Source organism: Rhinolophus ferrumequinum, chromosome 10 (genome assembly GCF_004115265.2).
Source record: "Rhinolophus ferrumequinum isolate MPI-CBG mRhiFer1 chromosome 10, mRhiFer1_v1.p, whole genome shotgun sequence".
Lineage (NCBI taxonomy): Eukaryota > Metazoa > Chordata > Mammalia > Chiroptera > Rhinolophidae > Rhinolophus > Rhinolophus ferrumequinum.
The window spans coordinates 18,688,951-18,711,020 of NC_046293.1; the positions used below are offsets into that span (position 1 = coordinate 18,688,951).

Here is a 22,070-nt window from a genome sequence, read left to right on the forward strand (position 1 = left end):
CATTTGTTCATTAATGGCACCCTTTTTGTTTCCTAGAGTCACTTAAGGATCTACTTTTCTATCAAAATATAGTATCAACTATTTCATAACACACAATAAGTATAGATTCTAATATAATGAACATCCATGTGCCCATCACTCAGCTTAAAAAATAATATGTCACAAATAGCACTGAAGCGCTCCCTGTGCATTCCTCCCTGATCTCTTTTACCTCCCTCCCTTCTCCGCTGGAGATGTTTAAAGGGACCTGATACAGGTAAAGAGGTAGGTGAACATGATCAGTTTGCTATGTCAAGCCAATCACCACTGAATTAAAAAATTCAAAACCAAGACTGAAAAGTGTTTGAGAGGACTGTTTTATCTTGACTACTCATTGCTGTAAATCCTAATCCTCTACTGTCTCATGGTGTATATAAAGCATGGCCAACACTGGAACATGTTTCCATGCATGAAAATTACAATAAAAATTATAAATTCAAATGTAGCTAAGTTTTCTCTCTACTTCTAGTAAATCTCAAATCATCAATATTTTTGCAAACTAATAGAAATCTTTAATGCATCATCTCATGCTATTATTTAGGCTAAATGTTCTCTTTGAAATTAACTTACTGTATAGTATCTCTAGAAACAAAATTTGAAAATTAGGTGTTGAAATGCATGGGAGCAGGGCCAGCTGGTGGCTCAGGTGGGTGGAGCCCTGCTCCTGCTCCTAAGGCGGAGGTTGCTGGTTCGATTCCCACATGGGCCAGTGAGCTGCGCCATCTACAGCTAAGATTGTGAACAACAGCTCTCCCTGGAAATGGGCTGCTGTGAGCAGTCAGAGGTTGGCGTGAGCTGCCACGGGCTGCAGCAGGCAAGAGCTGCCATGAGTTGCTGTGAGCAGCTGACCAACGACTGGCGACCGACTGCCTCAGTGGGGGGTGGGGGGAGGCGCAAGGCTCATAATACCAGCCTGGGCCAGGGAGCTGTGTCCTACACAACTAGACTGAGAAACAACGGCTTGAACCGGAGTGGGGGGGTGGGGGAGGCGGAAGAAGGGGGGGGAGAAATGCATGGGAGCTTTGATGCTAGAGATAAAGGATTGGGGGGTCAATGTTCATTAATTTCAGAAATGAATTTTTAGTGTCTCAAAAATGAGCACTATGAAACCTACACTGTGTAGAGAAATTACAATTTACTGTAGTAAGAATGTGAACATACACCCATCGTTCTCAGCAGAACATAAGACTTCGGGCCGGGGCATGGTTGGGGAATGCAGCTTTGAAGAATGCCCCCGCTCCTCACAGGGAAAACACGCTGGTTGGTGTGACAGTATTTTGCCTGTCCAAGATGAGGTCCTGGCCAAGTCAAGGAAAGTCCTTTAAATGGGGGTTTATCTTTTGACCTCCAACCATATCACCTTGAAATTCTAGCACTATTATACGGTATGGTTGCAAAATGCTACCAGCATCTTTTTGCTACACTGCCCACAGATTATACACTAGTAACAGGAATCACACAAATACAATCAATTACAACTCTGTAATAACCAACCTAGGTTTAAGAAGGACTGATCAGGCCCTAGCCCAAATAATTAACCCAAATAATGATTGTAGTAGACAGCTCCTTTACCCCGCCCAGCATCTCTCTCTCTTCACCTTGATTTCCTTTTGGGAAACTACCTTTTTTCACCCTAGGCTATCTTAGTAGACTGTCAAAGTCCCCAGAGCCATGGGGTAGGCACATAATCCTAAATGGGGTAAGGAGACTGGTAGGAATTTGATTCATGAGCACAATAACATAAGATATAAAATACAGAAGCTGAGGTATTTTGATGGCAGTGCTCTGTAAGGATTGTCTCTCAATTTCTATAACTTACATTCCTAAGATTATCTGGTTTTTATTCTTTCTAAGGTCCAGTATTTTTCTCAGATTTTACGAGCTGTTCTCGGTCCTGCTGATAAATTTTGTTTGGCTTGGGATAGCCCCAATGAGTTTCTACTGTTTGCAATCAAAGAAGCCTACTTAATCTATCCATTAAGATCACTGACAGCTATTTCCTTAAATTGGAAAGCTATAGCCTTTAACATCTCGATATGCTTACTGTGGATTATATAAAAGAGTTTTTAAAACTAAACGCTGACATTTGTATGAAGAGTTTTTAAACAACCTCAAGTTAACTTCAAATTTCTTTTTAACCCAAAAATTGGTACAGTATTTTTGAGTGAAATAATACATTTCTGCCAACAAACTAGTGAATAAAAACGCTTTAGTCTCTACCCTTTCAAACTTACTCTGAGTAAAAAATAAACATTTAAACACCCACAAGATTAGTCTTCCCAACTTTTGTATATACAAATAAAAATGAAAACTTTAAAATAAAATACTTAATTCTAAGAGAGAAAGAAATCGTAACAACCTGAAAACACTTTGGCCAACTCCTAATCATAGTCACACAAAACTATTTTCTAGGAAAATTGACCAGTGAGACAGCTAAGTTTCTGCTTTCAGCTATGAAGAATTAAACTTAAAACGCATTCAACCTTTCATCTTCTAATGAAAGAAAACCTGCTCTCAAAAACAGCATAAGCATTGTTATGGGAGTCTAGGTCTTAAACGCAAATATGGGCTGAGTTACAGTTTACTGAATAACCTAGCTTAGAAACCTTTGAAAATTACCCTTGGAGCGAGCAAAGTATTTACATAAGTTAAGACTTTATCTTAAGATGAAAGGTAACACAGACGCTGAACCTCCTTTAAAAAGAACACTGAAATTAAACCTTTGTCACAAGTAGCCAAAAAACGTTCATTCAGAAATGTTTCTTAAATATCAAATTTCTCTTCACAGACGCTATGTCCATTTTCTTCATAGTCTTCTCTTGTTACCACCATATCTTCAAAATCGTCATTCTCTGATATCAATTTTCCACCTTCCCAGGCGTAAGTAATAGGGCTAAAAATAAAGGTAAAATAAATGAACCCAGATGGTTTTATGGAACTGAAACATTAATTAGTAACTAAAGTATGGCAATCTCTACCCAACCTGATTTAACAGAAAACCATTTGAAGTATGAAAATAAGCATAAACTTCATAGAAGTAAAGCAAACTCAGAAAGAACTTTGGTCACAACTACAAGGAAGTGTTCTTTGGATTTTTTCCTAGTGCCCTGTATTTATGGACCTTCTACTTTTAGTAAAAAACAAGAATACAAGCAAAAGACCAAAAATGCCTAAAACAAAAAATGTCGTCATAACCAAGTCCAACTTCTGTGTGTGGCAGAGATATGTCATCTCATTAATTCATTAATTCATAAAGCAATTCATGAAACATGAATTATATATATATAAAATAACTCCCATTTTATAGAGTTGGAAAATGAGGTTCAGAGAGATTAAATCTGCAACTAGCATTTAACCTGGACTGTTTTCACAGTCTGTGCTTTGCTGCTATACTTTGTTGCCTTTAATAAATGAGACATTTAGAAAACAGTGCATGATAAAGAGTTACATGGTAGGACATGGACAGTAAGTATAATTAGAGCACATTAAACATTTACTTTGGTTTTATCTACAAGCGGTTTATACTTTGTGTTATGACTCAATTCTATTTCTACTGTTCCTCTATCCGCAATTCAGTTTCAAATCTGAAAAATGATTTAAAAAGTTAATACATGTTTTGTATTTACTGAATTTCTAACCTTAGGTGGGGGGAATGTGTGTGTATGTACACACACGCGCACACACACACGAGCACTAGATGTGCAATAAAGATTTGGTGAATAAATGAAGAATAAAACTATTTCTGCGGATCCCTTGGCCTGTAACATGTGCATGATTTACATTTAAAATGTAGAATAAAAGTCCAATATGCTTCATACTCTAGAGTATATGAACATTAATGCTGCTAAAAATTATTTTAATATCTAATGGCTATTATCTGATAGCTATAAAACTAAGTAATAGGGTCTTCTACTAACTGCTATAGATTTTGAAAAATTCTACTTTAGCTTTAAAACACAACTCCAAGAGTCAGATATGTAGGGTTTCATATGCAATTCTGCCACTTAAGACTTGGGAGGAGGGGATACTTAGTCACATATTTGGTAAGGGCTTCTGCCTCAAGGTAAAGAGAACTGGATTTTAGTATGGTCACCGCTGTTAACTCACTGTAAGGCCTTTGCCAACTCATGGGCCCTTGTTTCTTTATTTATAAAATATGAACGTTGAACAGGATAACCTATAAACCTTTTTTACAGATCTGAAAGTCTATTAGGTTGGTGCAAAAGTAATTGCGGTTTTTGAAATTATTTTTAACCTTTTAAACCGCAATTACTTTTGCACCAACCTACCTTAATTTTTTTTTTACCACTAAAGTGGAGATAATGATACCTGCTTTTTCTAATAAGATGGAGGGGTGACATACTTTTAAATTTAAGAAAGATTTGTTAAGTGTAAAAGTTAGTTAAAATATTTTAAATTATTTTAAAACATTCCAAAACAACTTAGGAATTTACATAACTTAATCTTTTTTTTTTTCAATTTTTATAAGAGTTTATTTGAGCCAAAACTGATGACAATTGCCAGGAAGCAAGATCTCAAATGCTGACATAATTTACCTTAATGGTTCAATTCTTAAATTTCTATACTGGATAGAAACTCTCAAGAAATGATACATCTCAGATAACTCAAGTAGATAATAACCTAATTGCTTTGCCTGTAAAAATCTCTTAGGAATGAGGACTGACTGACTATAGGGAATTGATCTTACATTAACCGAATGCCCACTATGTACAAACCACTATGGTTGGCACTTCCCATACTTCATCCCATTTAATCCACTGAAATGTAAGGTCTGTCAGTTCAATTTCTGAGAAAAGGAAAATGAGGATTCCAAAGGTGAAATAAACTTGCCAACGTAGTAGAACCAGGTTTTAAACTCAAGTCTGCCTATAGACCACATTATCTACGAAATGACTTCCATGTTTTGTTTCTATATAAGCCAACACTTACTTTTCAGGCAGCACAACAGAAACATCATAATCTGTTGGAGTGAGACATCGAACTTCTGAGTAAACCCGATCCCTAAATCCTGGGAAAAGGGAATTTCCTCCTGTCAAAACAATGTTCTTAAAAAAATGCGGCTGCATTTCTTTAAAAGAAAAAAAAAGGAGAAAGGGAAGAAAAAAGGCATTAGAAAATCTGTCTACTTATCTTTCTGGAATGATAAGGATGAGGGCTTAGGTAAAAGCAATTAGGGATTATACCGTGCTTCCCCGAAAATACGACCAGGTCTCATATTAATTTTTGCTCCAAAAGATGCATTAGGGTGTTATTTTCAGGGGATGTCTTATTTTTTCATGTACAACAATCTACATTTGTTCAAATACAGTCATGTCATCTTCTTCTGGAACATCGTCATAACTGTGTCCATCTGGCTGATGATCTTAACTGGGGCTTATTTTCGGGGTACGGGGAAACAGCAGTCACTGGTTCAGAAACTATATAATTTTTCATAACCATATAAATTATAATTTCTAAGATTTTGTAATCAGATTATAGTTTAGACAGACACATTAAGCAGAAATATGACCTCATAGATCTTTAAAAGAAAGGCTAAAGGGGTTGAGCTACTCACTACTTATTATATTACACGTGTAAGCTGTACATAAATGAGTAACATCCTAGTAGCCGCCATTTAATCATTACAATTGTTCTTCCCTAAAATGGACAGGGTCTTTATATAGGCTGAGATTCTGAGCTAGTGTAAAAATAAAAAGGAGGTCCTTCATGACTTTTTAACTTGGGAGTCCAAATTTCCATGTTATCTCATTGAGACAGATATTTATGTGAGCACTTTGCAATATTTACATTTGATAGGGAAAAATACTCATAATCTATAATAATATTTAAAGAAAATGTTCTATACTCATTAGTTACATGAGGGCAAACATTAAGTGTCATATGGTTAGCCACTTTTAAAAGCCTACTAAGCACCACAGGAAAATTTATTAGTACAATAATTAGGTACTGGCCATCCCACATAATGCTTCTGTTCACAAAACAAGAAACAAGTTCCCTTATATAGACATTGAGTGTCATGACATGGCATTAAGGCAGTTTAGGACAATATGTTATATACCTCATGACTGTAAAATGTGAAATTAGTATGAAATATTAATATTAAAATAGTTGTGAAATAATTATATTAGGGTGATAGCATTATGTGACTTTCTTTTTCATTCTTTTTTTTCAATGGGAGGAAAAGATATTTCACGTGCTACATTTTTTCCAATGCCTAGACTGTCCCTTATTAACTAGGAAGACACTGAACATAATTTAGTTAAATGTTTCAGAACCTAGACATCACTTGAAAGAGCCATACTTCAATCTCATTAAAATTAACTTCCTATAGATTAATCCAAATACAAGAGAAAGAACAAATGAATCCCATCAACAGTTAAAAACCACTAAATTGCTAAGTATAAATTTCTATTCTGTGAAAATTTGTTAAATTAAAACTTTTTCTAAAATGGATATGGCAATTTAATTCTCATGGAGAGATGAATTTATTCAAGTTTAAGTGGACCACAATGACTTTTCCTATATCTAATTTATAATCTAGCACCAATAAAGTAAGAATTATTCAAGTACATTATTGGATCTGGAAATCTCCACAAATAAAAGACTTGCCATTTGCTGAAATTATTTAAAAGAAACAGATGACTTCTCTAGGGTTCAGAGAGCTTATGATATTTTAAAACTACCATTACTACTCAATATTTTACCTATGTACCTTCAGGTAAGTTCTGAATTGAATAGACAATAGCTTCTGGAATTCCCATTTCTTGAATGCCTATATCAGAAGGATTAAAGAGTATTTCTGGAACAGCAAATCTCTCGTTGGCCAGACGAAGAATTTGTTCCCCAGATTTGTATTTTCCACTTAACACCATCTCTTCTCTTGGCTTAAAGAAAAATAAGATAAAATGTTTAAGCTACATTATCTAGCTCACATAACTGATAACATTTAGTAATATGTAATACTAATATATTAACCAAGTTCTTGGAAGTTTCGGGATGCTCAGTTAGAAAAATGTGGCCTTCTCTCCTGTTGCCTAAACTATTAAAATAAATAATTACTGACTCTAATATACTATTCCCCTGGACATAATAATATACTATTCCCCGGGAGATAATCTGGCCTCATTCCATACATTTTAACACAGAAAGAAAGGAGAACTGAGGAGTGGGAACTTCATAATCTACCTATAACAGTAGACTGATTCCAGATGCAATCTCTACTTGAAAATTGATTTCTAAATGATGTAGGCATTGGGCACTATCACTGGAATTCTCTTTTTTTTCCTGCTAACCCACCCATCTGTGAGCTATGTTCCTGATGGAGCCAGAAAAAATAATCTTCTGTAACATCCTACATCATTAAAATAATGGTCCCTCTCAATTTTACTAAGAATCATCAGCTCTTCTAGATTCAGTTATAGACACTCACTTCATTTGACTCATATCATGCAATTTTCCTCCCATATCAGAGTATATCCCAATCCTTTATATAAGTATAAAAATACTTAAAACATATGAAAAGAAATATTAGTAACTTATTAAAGAGTAATGTATATAAAGATTACTACAGATTCTTTAATATAATCAGTCATCTCCTCTCTATTCAGATTTCAGCCTCCTCAGAGAGGCTTTTTCTGACTCCCAAATAAAGGTCCCTCCATTCCTCTCTACTATCACCCTGTATTATCCTTCATAGTCTATATTGTACGCCATCACATATCCACTACGTAGCATAGGACTGGTACACAGTAAGTATTCAATAAGCTCTTGAACAATGGCATGTAAGCCAACGATGTTTTTGTTATCATTTGGAAATTCCATGTTCGAAACTTTATTTTTAAATAAAAATAACCTAAAAATTAAACAATATTCACAATACTTTAGGAAGAACTATGAATCACTTTTAACTCAATTAAACTATTATTACACTAGCAAAGAATGTTATTCATTCACAGATATTCTTTCTCAGGTAGAATGAAAAATATTTCCTATAATTTTATAAATTCATTGAAAAGTGATACTGGCTTGAGTTGAAAGGACAGAACTCATTTTGTCAACACTCAAAATAACCTGAGACAAATGCAGACTTGGAGGTCAGTTGCCAAAAAATTAGAGGTTATCTAGTCCAGAGCTCTGATTTTATAGAAGAGGATCATGCAACTTACCCAAGATCAAATATCTAACTAGGGAAAAGAGCTAGAACTAGATATCCTTATTGAATGTTAGCTCTAAAGCCATTAATTGTTAATACGTAATCTGGAACTACAAATAGTTGGCTTTTAAGAGTGCAATTACAAAAAGGTTTTTGTTTTACACAGAGAAAAATGATGGAATTTATAAGAGCTTCTGGGAGTTGCTATTTTGGTTAATGTAGGCCATGGGTACTACGCAGCCATCATAAATTTCATTCTGGTACCATGAAAGAAAGGATCAGTTTAAACTACAATGGCTCTGCAGAATGTGATAGTCATTAATCATGAAGGCTACTTTCTCAATTCAGGTCAGTCAAGTGCATTATACTTTATATTTTCTGATAAGAGATAAAACTAGAATTTCTATGTGTTGTAATCACTGACAATATTATAGACCTTACTGTTATTGTTACTATCATCATTAGAAAATCAAGGTTGTAATTTTTTCCTAGGTATTTAAAAATATTCTTGGACAAACTATCAAGGTCCAAATGTTAACAATATTCGACGTATAAAGGCTCTCAAACAAATATAATTATTTTTCATTGTATATATTGTTTTTCTAATTTCATAAATATTTATCAGCCGTTTGATCAAAGTTGTTATGTTATTAGGCAACAATGAAAACAAGTTAATCACGCACTAAATTAAAAATAATACATCTTAGGAGTAATCTTAACATGAACAAAATATAACTTTCTAAATTTTAAAAATTATTGAAATATGCGTGATTTAACATGCATTGTGAATAAAGTATAAATGTTAACATTAATTGACAACGAAAAGGTTAAAACCAATATTTTTGGAACAGACATTCTATGTAACATTCCATCATCTGGCAAAAGTCCAGTCCAACTGACTCTGTCCACTCAACTGATATCAAAGTATACAAGTAACAAGAACTCTATACTGAGTTAAAGCACCGTCCACAAGAAGATTCTGATCACAAGGCCAAAGGCCAATAAAAGAAATGCAAACAAAATAATGTGGCTTCTTTCTTTTTTCTCCAACGATAATGAGTAAAACAATGATCAAGTGGAATAACCACACCTATATGCTGGCTCAGTAGACAAGGTGCAGGTTTGAAAAAACAAGGCTTATGATTTGGCAAGGAGGAAACTGGCAGTTTAGTAGATAACGTCCAATAAACTGACAGGTTGTCATTTGCAGGGTAGGAGAGAACTACATTTTAAAAAAGAAAGAATTCCTAACCCAGTTGACAAACCAACCATCTGAAGGCGACTTTTTCTTTTTTTAAGATTAAGCCTAAGTTTTCAAACTCAGGCACTAAGTACTTCCAGGGACAGGAACCGAGAACATGAATACTGATTGTTCTTCAAGTGGCCAGCTGACTCCAACAACCAGTCAGGCTTGGAGAAATTGGGAATCACTTAGACTTTACTCAGGGTCCACCCCTGTAGAAATATGGATTACTTTACATCCACCATTAACTCTACAGAGCGCTATAAACTGGCCTTCAGGTGTTTTACATCACTGGAGTCTTTTGATCAGCTATAATATATAAGGATGATCAAATGTGCTTAATGAGGAAGTAGTTTGATGTCCATCTGTTTGGAGCAGTTTTCCTTGTCGTATAAAGATAAGAACACATTCTATAACCTATGTAGGACTTGGGCTTCCAGTTTCCCTAGTTTATGTCCTCCAGGCAACCTGATCCCATAATCTGTCCCAATTCCCTCCTCTAAAAGACAGCCCCAGTACTTCCACAAGGATCTATTTCTCTAAGGACACTGCAGAATGATTTCAATTTTATAAGACATCGGGTAGCCTACTCTGAATTCTGATTTGTATTTCACCTCATAATCTGGCCAAAAACTTCATTTTTCACATTTCAGGCATACAAAGCAGTATAATTATATAAAACCCATGTATCTATCAACCAGTTTCATGCAGCTTTACAGATAAAGTAATACTCCCCTTTTAAAATTGGTGTTATCGTTCATATATATATAGTTTTATACTGTTATTTCATACTCATATTCTTATATACTTATATGTATTTCATACGTACATATATTCCTAAACGTAATTTATTTTACATAGCCTGAAACTGTATATATCCTTCTAAAACTTGCTTTTAAACATTATTATGTTTTAAATGTTTTAGACAGAAACATGTTTCTGAGACTTATCCATGGTGATCACGTAGCTCTACTTCATTTTCACTACTGCTTATTTTATAATATGAATATACAAGTTTATTTATTCTTTTTCCATTAGTGGATATTTAGGCTGTTCCCAATTTTTTCACTCTTTTAAAGTATACTGCAATGAAGATTACCATAAATGTCTCCTTGCGCAAATATGCTTCCATTTCTTACCAAAGATTTTTAACATTCTCATCAAGCCAGTAACTAGAAGGGCAAATTTCACATTTATCCAAACACAGAACTGATAGTTTACCTGAGCTGATCAAACATAAGGAGAAATTACTTTATTTTGACATCCAAGATAAAACACTTCTCAACATTTTGAAAATGCATTGGATGTTGCCCTTTGCAACTAGAATCTGATCATATCAGACCAACCATGGGTACAATTCAGCCCGAGGTCAGCTGTATCAGTAATATTCACAACAGGCAAATAACCAACTTCTAACTGGATTTAAATTAATTCTTAAGTAAACAGCAAAGGGTTAACCATAACATAGGTAATAATACTGCTTATCTCCAGATCTGTCCATGTGCTATCATTTGACGAACAGTTCTTTTTCTAAATAACTTTAGTGAGATACTTGTATTTATTAATCATTTATACACTTGCGCCTGGAGAAATGGCCACCTGGAGGGCAGTAGTCAATACTGTAACTCTGTAAAACCGCCAATCCCAGCTGCATGCTTTTCAAGTCGGACTGAAGTGGTCACTTGAAGAAATACCATTGAGGATTTTTCTAATTACCTTACAAAAGCCCTTTTTAATTGTACTAAAGTCAGGCAAAACATAATCTATCATTACTGTATTTTCTTCTCCTTTCAACCTGAAAAACAAAATAGAGACATGAAATACTTTAACAACGTGTAACATTACCCAAGAATCAACTTCCCAATTCTTAGATTACCATTATACATACTTGGCGATATCCATATCTCTATAAAAATCCTGAGACACATAGCATACGTCTTCTTTTACTTGATTAATCACGTGTGTTTCATCCATAACATGTAGCTGCCTAAAGAGAAATAAAAGTTACAACATTTAAAATGGAAAAATTTAAATGTAACTTACAATTATCATTGAAAACATTTTTTCTGGAATTAAATTTTTGGGTAACTAATTTTTTTAAATGAATTCTGGAATGTGTAAAATATTTGTAACTTTATGGAATATTCATGTCCATTATCTTATGTCATCTACACATTATCCCTCTGAGGGCAAGTATTAGTTTAGTTTGCAGGAGGAAATTGAAAACAGAGGTCTTAAGTGGTAAGGTTTCTCCAATTAAGGAGCAAAGTTTTTCCTCTAACCATTCTGAATAGAATCTTGCCTTAACTCTTTGCTTTCTTTTCTGATTATGTAAGTATTAAGAGTCAGCACACAGTACCTGGCACAAAGTAGACGCGTAACAAATATTTGATGAGTGAATCAAAAAAAACACAGACTTAATATAAAGATTTTTAAAAAACAAACAAAAATGCGAGGTTATTTCCTTTGAGTATTTTTCTCTGCATTTAGATTATGTACGTGTTTTCTTTTTACGTTTTAGACTAAACATTATCTCATGAACATTTTCTTATGCTATTACATAGTCTTTAAAAGTGACTCTTTACTGCCCTGTAATATTCAGAGGGGCCTATTAAAATATATTTATCAATATTCCTAATGTTGGAAGTTTAGAATAGGGAGGAAAAATACTTTTGTGTTTATAAACATGGACTTTGGAGTCAGAGACTTAGATTTAATTGCCACTTAGCCAAGTTACTTTACCTCTATGGAACTCAGTATCTTCATCTCTAAAATCGTGATAAGATCACCAATTTAACATAGCTGTAATAAGCACGATTCTAATCATATATTTAAAGTGTTTAGCATAGTTCCTGTACTCAATAAATAAAAAACATTATTATTGCTTCTATCTTTTTTCTTTTATTATAACATCTTCATATATACCATATACCACTTTCTCTTAGGTGCATGATAGTACCAATGAGAAGAAAAAATGCTAATTAAACTATGATAATTCTAAGTTACCAATGATTGGAAGATTCATCTCAATTTCAGATATTAAAATGTAAAAAAGTACAACTCAGAATCAACGAAATATAGTTGTTTGTATCTATATCTCTGGTTATCTCATTATTCACTCTAGGACACAGAATATGAAATACTTTTAGTCTTTTGGTATACTGCCAAATCATTTACCAGAAAAGTTTTTTCAAGTTATGCTTTGATCAGCAGCAAATAATAGTGTCCGTATCACAAATCTACATCATCATCTTTTGAAAAAAATTCTATTAATCTGGATTGTAAAAAATGGTATTTTAATTTGCATTTCTTTACTAAGAGCCATGAGAAAGAGGAATTCTTATGTTTTGTTAATTCATGTATCCCAATCTGCTAAACAAATGCTTAATATTTGAATTGAATCTAATTACTATAGATGGTTAACATTTTTTATGTCCTAGAATTACCCATATTTATCCTTTGACTGCATGTAACTTTCTAATGATTATCTATCTTTGTCACTGACTATCTGTTTTCTGAGAATTATCTAACCATTTTATACCAGGGTAGTTTCTAATAAATTATTTTTTCAAGTTTATGTTTACTTTAGTGTTGTTTACAAAGGCTTTTGACATACATAAGGTTTAAATTTTTTATGTACTTAAGCACAAAGGCTGGCAAAATCTATCTTGTTGGCGGTCAGTCGTTTTTCCAGACTAACTAGGAACAAAGGGGAAGTAAGAGTGATGGTAATATTCTGCTTGAACTGTGTCCTGGTTACTTGGGTATATTCACTGAGTTGTACACTCAAAGACTATCAATTTTTCTGTATATATATATACATATATACATATATATGTATATATATATATACGTATATGTGTATATATATATATACATATATATATAATGTTTTACTTCAATAAAACTTTTTTTAAAAGTTGTTTGTAGGAAAAATATATCCTTTATTATTTCTGCTATTGTTTTTATGCTTAGCCAACTCAGTTAAATATTTTCTTGTTGTGGTTTTCTTTTTATATGTAAGTCTTAAATTCACTTGAACTTTAGTGTATGAGGCAAATTAAAATTTTAATTTTTCTACAAAGAGTGAACTTTCCCTGTATTCTTTTCTGAATAATTAACCCTCTCCTCATTGGCTTCTGATGCTTTCTTTAGTATATACTGTTCTTTTTTTTAACATATAACATTTGATTCAGGATTAACTATTCGGTTTCACTGATCAGTGGATCTGCATACAAATATCACCTTAATTTAATTACTACAATTTAAAAACGTTTTATCATCTACTACAGAAAGTCTCCTTTCACTATTATTCTTTTCCATACATATTTCTAGGTATTCTTTCTAGCTTATTCTCTTCAAGTTCAACTTCAACAGCCTTGCTTTTCAAAATATATAAAGTTTTTTCCATTCAGCACGGAGGAATGATTAAGTGTACAGGCTCTGGACTCAAACTGCCTGGGTTTTGGTTAATGTTCTCATCTGTCTCAACCTTCCAATTTGTTGCTTCCAATCTCATAAATATCCAGTACACAGAGCTCTGTGTACCATTATTGCAACTTCCTGAGTCTATAATTATGTCAGAATAAAAAGTTTTTTAAAAATGTACTAGAGCTGGGGGGATGACTCGAGATAATGGGAGTGGATTTCTTTGGAGATAATGAAAATGTTCTAAAATTGATTGTGGTAATAGATGCATATACTAAAAACCAATGGAACTGTACACTGTAAATGGGTGACTTCCACAGTATGTGGATTACAGCTCAATAAAACTGGTAAAAAAAAAAAAGGTAATGTTATAACTGACAGAAGAAAGACGGTAAAGGAGGGAGGACAGGCAGAAGGAAATGAAGATTCACTCAGTTTCTCATGTAACATAGAGGGGATCTAAGAAATATGGACAGTATTATACCGGCCAAAGTTAATTTAGCAAGAAATTGAGATTTAAGAATTCTATTTACGTTTTTAAACACAGAAAATTTAAAATAACAGCATAAATAAAATTTAGGAGGCAGGAAAAAAGTTAGGAGGTGGATAAGTATACTAATTCCTCATTTTAAAATAGTGGACAAATAATATTAGTTATTCTAGAATCAAAAATATCAATATATTATTAAGGTTTATAGAAATTAAAAAATAAAGATAAATACAGTTCAAATAGTATACTGACATAAGAAATGGAAAGAGAAGGCAGAGATTTATTTTCCTTTTATATCCTTATTTCCTTACACACATTTTTAATTTGCTCTACAATTTACATGTACATTTATAATTTTATAATACTATTAACATATTAACTCCCTAGAATTTGGAAATTTCTTTTTGGTAGACACTACCATTTTATATGCTAAACACCTTTTCAATTTGAATATCATTTGGATTTATATATGCTATATAGCTTTATGCGTAGTAACAGAATTACCACCTAAAGTTATAATTAAAGATGAGAAAAAATTTAAATTGCTTGAAAAAGTTCATTGCCAGCACCATATACTCAGAGAGAATCACAGCTAAGTATTACCTGTAAGATATGATTTCCTTTAGATGATTGGTTAAGAGTTTTCCTCCCACATTTATCCTAAAAACGGAGAATGGAAATTTGGTTCAGTTTATTACACATTTCCCAGTTGTATCATAAGAAAAAACATGAAAATTAAATGCAACTCACCGAATAATTGCTTCTTTCTTCTTTTTACTTCTACAATAAGGAACTATATGTGTAAAGGAATATCCACTATCTACAATGATACAGCATAATTCGGAAGGATTATCTCGAAAATACCTATGTGCACTGAGAGCCCCAGCTATTAAAAAAAGATAAAGACAAAAATTAAATTATTTAATTTACAGCAATAAAGGTAGCAAACTAAGGCAAGCACAAAAAAAACTTTATAAGAAAAATGTTAATTATACGCATATGCATAATTCTGTCACAAGTTCTTGGCAGTACTTAAACTTTAAAACATCACTGTTGTGGTAAATATAAGACAAATTTGTGCTCAAATTTTTAAGGTAAATATTAATTTCAAAGCTCATAATTATTTTAACAGCAGATAATTTTACTGAGTATTTATTACATGCTGGGCACAATTCTAAACTCTATGAGTATGTGTGTTTTAATCCTCAGAACAATCCCATTTTACAGAAACTGAAGCACCGAGAAGTTAAAGAATGTGCCCAAAGCCACACAATTAGAAAGTAACAGAGCCAGGATTCAAACTTAGGCAGTGTGACTCTAGGCCAGGGCTTCTCAACCTTATAATTATTGACATTTTGGGCCAGATAATTCCTTCTTTTTGGGCTTGCCTGTGCACCATAAGATGTTTAGCAGCATCTGTGTCCTCTACCCACTAAATGACAGTACACCCTCCCAATTGTGACAACCAAAAACGTCTCCAGACATTGCCAAAAGTCCCCCCAGGAGCAAAACCACCCTTGGTTGAAAACACTGTTCTAGGATTGTGCTCTTAACTATTACAGTACATTGTTGCTCATATAGACTTAAACTCCTCAAGCTAAATATCTGAATACTTTCATTGTACAGCTATGTAATGTAATTCTAATCTTTAATAAACTTACTTCTGAATGATACTTACAGATTCTTTTTCCTGATGTTGGCAGTCTGAACTATTAACATTATTTCAATGAATAATAACAACAATAGCGAACACATCAGTCACAGAAAAGATAACTACCTCAGAAACAATAATGCTTAAGAGATTAGAAATATGTGGTAAGTAACCTCATTAGGGAGAAATATCATATTAGTAAAAAGATAAAGTGAGAGAAATCTCTAAGGGTTCATCTAGTTTTTAAATTCCATGTTTTATTTCCTTCAAATCTAAAAGAATGTAACCCAATATTCTTGGATTTTAACTGTTTCTTTATCCTATTCATATCCATATTCACATAACTCAATTTCAATCAAAACTTTTAACTCACCATTTACTCTTAATACTGCTTGGAACTGGTATTCTTCAAATAAGATTTCATTCATTGATTCTTGAATTGAAGTGAAATTAAAATATGGTTCTGTGATAATAATATTAGTATCTAAAAAATCAACCTATGAGAAAAAAATCCCACAAGTTTTATGACTTTGTGATTATAATTATGAATACTTGTTTTGCATACATAAACAAACTTATTAATCCTCAGAATAATCCAATCACAACAGGAGACAGGTCTGATGATACCCATTTTATAGGTGAGCAAACTGAAGGACAGAACTGAGTAACTAACCAAGATTCATATAACTAGTTAGTAACGTAGTTAGGATTTGAACCCTGGGGTCTGGTTACAGAATTCATGCAGTTTAACTATTATTCAATTTTAACTCTCTTAATGGTAGCATTAAAAAAATGGTACTATCAAATTGTTTAAAGATAATTATGCAAAAGTAATGAATGATATTAACTACAAGCATTGGGGCTGTTAGTTACCATTTCGTTTTTAAAAGTTAAAAGGCGAGAAGCTTGAGGATATTTAATGTTTACATAATTCTCTCTCACACATTAAGAGCATTAAAGTTTGCACATTCTCTCAGTATATCTAAAATCACACAACAGACAATGAAGTACAAATTTTCCATATATAATATTCATACATTCAGATATGCAGGCAAAAATATTTTATTGTGAAAATAAAAATGAGACATTGAATTGTTCTAATAATAGAAATCTGAAGTAAAAGTTTAATCTTGAATTACATACAGATTATATTTTCTCAATCCCAAATTCCACTTCAAAATGGAAATTCTATTCACTTGGACTTATTTAATATTTTGAAAATCACAGCTAGGCTCAGTATACGAAGTGACTTAAATACATACCTGAAACATATTCAGAAGTTTATCAATCCTAAAATATAACTTCTAATTTTTCGTTTGAATAAAACGTGGAAATAGAAATTTGAATACATACTCCAATTTGTTACCTGATACATTTCTTTTCCAAAAAGGTAATCCCAAACTTGTCTTTGAACATCCCAATTCACCAAGTAACCCTAAAACAAGTTGTTATAAATTTAATTATTAAAAGTATTTGAACAATTTAAAAAAAATCATATCAATATATCCCAAATCACTGACTCTGTCTCTTTATGGTTACTTTCACCAATCTAATGCTATTTGAATTTCAAACCAATTTTGTTTCCTTCCTTTCAAAAGTTCAAAGAATTAACAAATTAACAATAACCAAAATGTCAAAGGAACAAAAGACACCAGTATGGGGAGATGCCTCTCTATATTTATTTTCTTTAATTTATTTATCTCATTTAGCTTTAACACAAACAAGTAAAATTCAGTACCCATACCCACAATCAGTAACTAAATTATGCTCATTTATTTTTAACAAGACAATGTCAAGTTTTGGTTTCAGTAAGATCTTATTTAAAATTTAAAATAACCTTTTCTTAAAGATCTAAAAATATTTCCATACATACAAAATCTTATACATACATTTTAAAATTATCTTTAAATTTAGGTCTATAATGCTAGAAATGATATATAATTGAATTACCTTCTGAAAAGGAAGGATGTAAAAGAGTCCAGAAGGGTCCTTTATTTCATCTATCTGGTTAGCTGTAAAAGTTTTAAGACGTGCTGTTTTTGACCTGAACTGACAGTTAGGAATAACCCTAGAAACAAAGAAACAAATAATATAATATAAAAAATAACATAACTAAATACTTAGTTGCTAAAAATATGTTTACTTAACCACCACCTTGGATGCCAAAAAATATCCAAAACCAGTGTTTCTCATTCTGTCTTTAAATAATTTTTAAAAAGCCTTTTATTTTTAAGGTTCTAGTATGCACGAGGTTCTATACTAGGCCCTTTGTCTTTCTCAAATAATCTTCAAGAAATCTTTACAGGTGGGTATTGGTTCTGCCACCACACAGATTAAAGTGGAACTTAGGTAAAGTTTCTGGTCTTTCTGGCTTTAATTCGGAAATTCTTCTTTTTTTAAAGATCTTTGTTAAAATATAGCTAGCATACAATATTATATTAGTTACAGGTATACCCCATAGTTATTTAACATTTATATACCTAAATAAATGATCACCATGATAAATCCAGCAACCATTTGACACCATACCATGCTATCACAATATTATTGACTATATTCCCTACGCTGTATCTTACATGTCCATGACTTATTTATTTTATACCTGGAAATTTGAACCTCTTATTTCCTTTTACCCTTCCCCTCCTTTTTAAATTTTTCAGTTACAGTTGACATTCATTATTTTATATTAATTTCAGGTGTACAACATAGTGGTTTGACCAATTCAGAAATCCTTAATATACCATTCTGGTAAAAAAACAAAACAAAACACAAGTTCAAAATTCTGGCCATAAAATTAAGTTTCCATTAAGTCAAAGATTTGCAATCAGCAAGATGCAATAGGATACAGACGGAGGAAGTAGTTTTAAATATGGTTGCTGTCCACCAAGAACTCACAATCTGTTTAGGAAAATTGGAGCCATTATCAATCATACTATACACGTGTACGTGTGTGGAGAGAGAGAGGGTGGGGAGAAAGAATATTGATTTAATACTGTTCAAAACTATTTTGTACATGCTTAATTTACTATGCTGTCATTTTTTCTATGTTTAAATACTCTTTGAGGACATGACTTTAAAAAGTGCATTTTAGTCAATCTTATGATTGTATCATAATTTTAAGCAATTTGGTATTGATTATTCAGCTTGTTTCCTTTTTTTCTTTTTGCTACCATACACAATGTTTATAAATAATAGAGAGCTTCCCGTATTTACTCTTATGAAGCAACTTATTCCTTAGGTAACTGATAATAGAACTGCTGTGTCAAAGGATAACAACAATATACATTGATAAATGTTTTCTAGAAGACTGTAACAATTTACATTTCTAAGCAGTTCGACTGTCCTCTTAAAAAAAGAAGAGAGGAAGGAAAAGGAAAGAATTCTCTGTGAATGTAAGAAAAGCGTGTCTTTAAATTTGCTTATTCTTTATGCAAACATCTATTTTATGAACGCTATTGTAGCATTTCTTTAATTGACTCTATAATCAACCACGTCAGCCAATGAGCACTTCGAAGGGCTCAGGCACAAACCTTCAAAGTCTCCAGCCACTAAGACAGTGGTTTTTACATTTGGGGGGAGCGGGGGGGTGTCAAGGAACCCTCTCAGGATCTGCTGAAAGCTATAATCGCATCTCTAAGAAAACGTATATACAAACAAAATGTTGTCCACGATTCCTGAGGATTCATTAACTTTGTGTACAGACCTCTTTGCGAGGAACCGCTTCTCTAGAAGCCTATTTTCCTGATCAATTTCCTGTTACAAAACGAAACACACGTGCCACTTCCCGGGCCGCGAACCCCAAAATTAACCCAACCACCTAGCTCCAACAAGAGCATCCCTTTGGCTCAGGTTGCGACCGCGTGGGGGCGTCTGCAGTTTACTGACGTCCCTAGATGAAGCGTAGTATGTGAAATTACTAGGCGTATATGCCTTATCCTTCGGAGAAAACGAACACTTACGATACATTTTCATGGCTGTAACCGATTTTGGCGTTGTAGGCTCCGTTATCCAGCACTAAGGTCGTCATTTTAGCACGAAACACACCACCTTAGCGTTCTCTTTCCGACACTTCTGCTCACAATTTTTCCGGCACTCTATGGTTTGCATGGGCGGAGCTTAAGGACGCGCTTCCGGTCTCCCTTAGCAACGGCAGACGCCGGAAGCCAGGGACTGCGCAGCCGCCTGGCCTATCCGCGGGAGTCGTGCTGTGCTTCCAAGCCTAAGTCGTTTATGTCGTGGTGAGATCCTAGAGTAGTAGTACTTTTTTACCCATTGCGTATTTGTCCTTTACTTCACATAATGACTCTCTCCTGCAACTTTCTTCTAACCTCTGCAGCGAACCTGGGTGTGTGTGTGTGTGTATGTGTGTGTATGTGTGTTCGAAGTATTGGTCAGACAGTGACATTTATGGAGAATAAAGTGCAAATCCAAAGGCAGCATGGTGTTGAACATGGGGTCTCTTCAGCCTCATTCCCTGCCATTGCTCATCCTGCTGTAGGATCCAACCACCCTTAATTACAAACATGCTGTTCCGTCAACCGCCTTGCTTTTTTTCCTCACACTCACACTCTTCCCCTGTCTACTTGTGCTTCAAGACAGAGTATCTTACCTAAAAAGGCTTCTCGACATTTGACACACTTCCTCTCGTTCCCCTTCATAAAATTAGGTGCTCCTATGTGTTGCTGTAATGTTCTGGGCTCACTCCCGTGTATCGTAATGGTTAAGAGAATGAATTCTGGATTGGAATCCGGACTCTACTACAAAATGTCTGTGTAATCTTGGGCGATCAAGATGATAGTGATTAATACACAGTCAGCGCTTAATGTGTGTGGGTAAACAGTTCTAAGAGCTTTACATGTGTTAAGTAATTTAGTCATTACAATTCGTGAAGTAAGTAACTATTACTGAAATCAAAGAGATGGTGGTTAAGAGTACAGTCTCTGAATTCAAACTCCTAGCTCAAATCCTGGATTTGCTTCTAGATGGCTGGGACAGGTTAGTTAACCTCTCTATGCTTTAGTTTCCTCGCCTGTGTAATGGAATGATGTTAGTAACACCCCTCTGCAGAATTATTTTATGGAGGATAAATGATGAAAGTCAAGTACCTGGTAGTAGTTATCATCATATGATCATTCTCTGTTAACTTGCATAGTATGGCAAACTCCCTGAACTCAGGCACTCTTTTCTTTTTGTGCTATAACACTTTGTATCAAAAACAGTCATTGGATGTCCAAAATTATGTCCAATTTTAGTCACTCTGTTTTCTCTAATATTAAATCAATAAGATCCCTTACTACGAACATGTAAACAATATTTTATAAATCTTACATCATTGAACAGCCATCATTTCTATTCATCTCTTTCAAAATACATTCTTTCAATCCCATCTCTCCTTCTGGTCATCATCCCTTTCACATTTAAGTTTCTCTTTTTGCTGTCCTTTACATGTTCCTTTATCAGGATCATTTTTGTTCTTGGCTTCAGCTATCATTAAACATGGATAAATCCTAAAGCAGAATTTCCATTTCCACTGTAACCTGAATGTTTCTACCCAGATATGCTGAGATAATCTTAAAGCAACAAATCCCAAACTGAATTTTATCTCCAAAACTTCTAATTCTACCTATACTTCTTATCTTTATTAGTGATCTGTCCCAAGATCCACACAATGCCCCAAGCTAGAAGAAACCTGAACTACCTTCAACTCCAATCCTTGACTGAATTTCTAGAATCTGTCCATGTCCTTTCATCTCTACTGATAACTGCTTTATTTCTCACCTAAAAATGCCACTGCTTTCTCAGTGCCCTTCCTGCCTCCATTCTCTTCTCATTATGACCTATCCTCTGTACTGGGCACCTAATTATTAGCAGATATTTTTCTAAATCAGAAATCTGATCATCCTCCCCAAATACACTCTCCAAAGAAGTCTTTCATGGCTTGACAATTGCTATGAAATAATACGCATACATTTGCAATTTCACTCCCCTTTAACCCATCTCAAAGTGTGTGCTGGTAAATGTGTAATGACCCGATGTCCAGGAAATC

The 22,070-nt window shown here is 33.6% G+C and overlaps 1 protein-coding gene across 1 annotated transcript; it reads right to left on the reverse strand.

Moving 5' to 3' along the window:
* Positions 1-929: 929 nt before the first annotated feature.
* On the reverse strand, positions 930-20,150 carry ACTR6 (actin related protein 6). The gene is made up of 11 exons (XM_033116175.1): positions 19,984-20,150; positions 17,975-18,092; positions 17,391-17,459; positions 16,398-16,521; positions 15,124-15,259; positions 14,977-15,033; positions 11,344-11,442; positions 11,172-11,250; positions 6,773-6,944; positions 4,990-5,128; positions 930-2,932 (listed from the first exon to the last, which is right to left on the reverse strand). Exons 1-11 carry the CDS (start codon positions 20,049-20,051, stop codon positions 2,803-2,805), a joined length of 1,191 nt encoding a protein of 396 aa, XP_032972066.1. The 5' UTR covers positions 20,052-20,150; the 3' UTR covers positions 930-2,802.
* Positions 20,151-22,070: the final 1,920 nt, after the last annotated feature.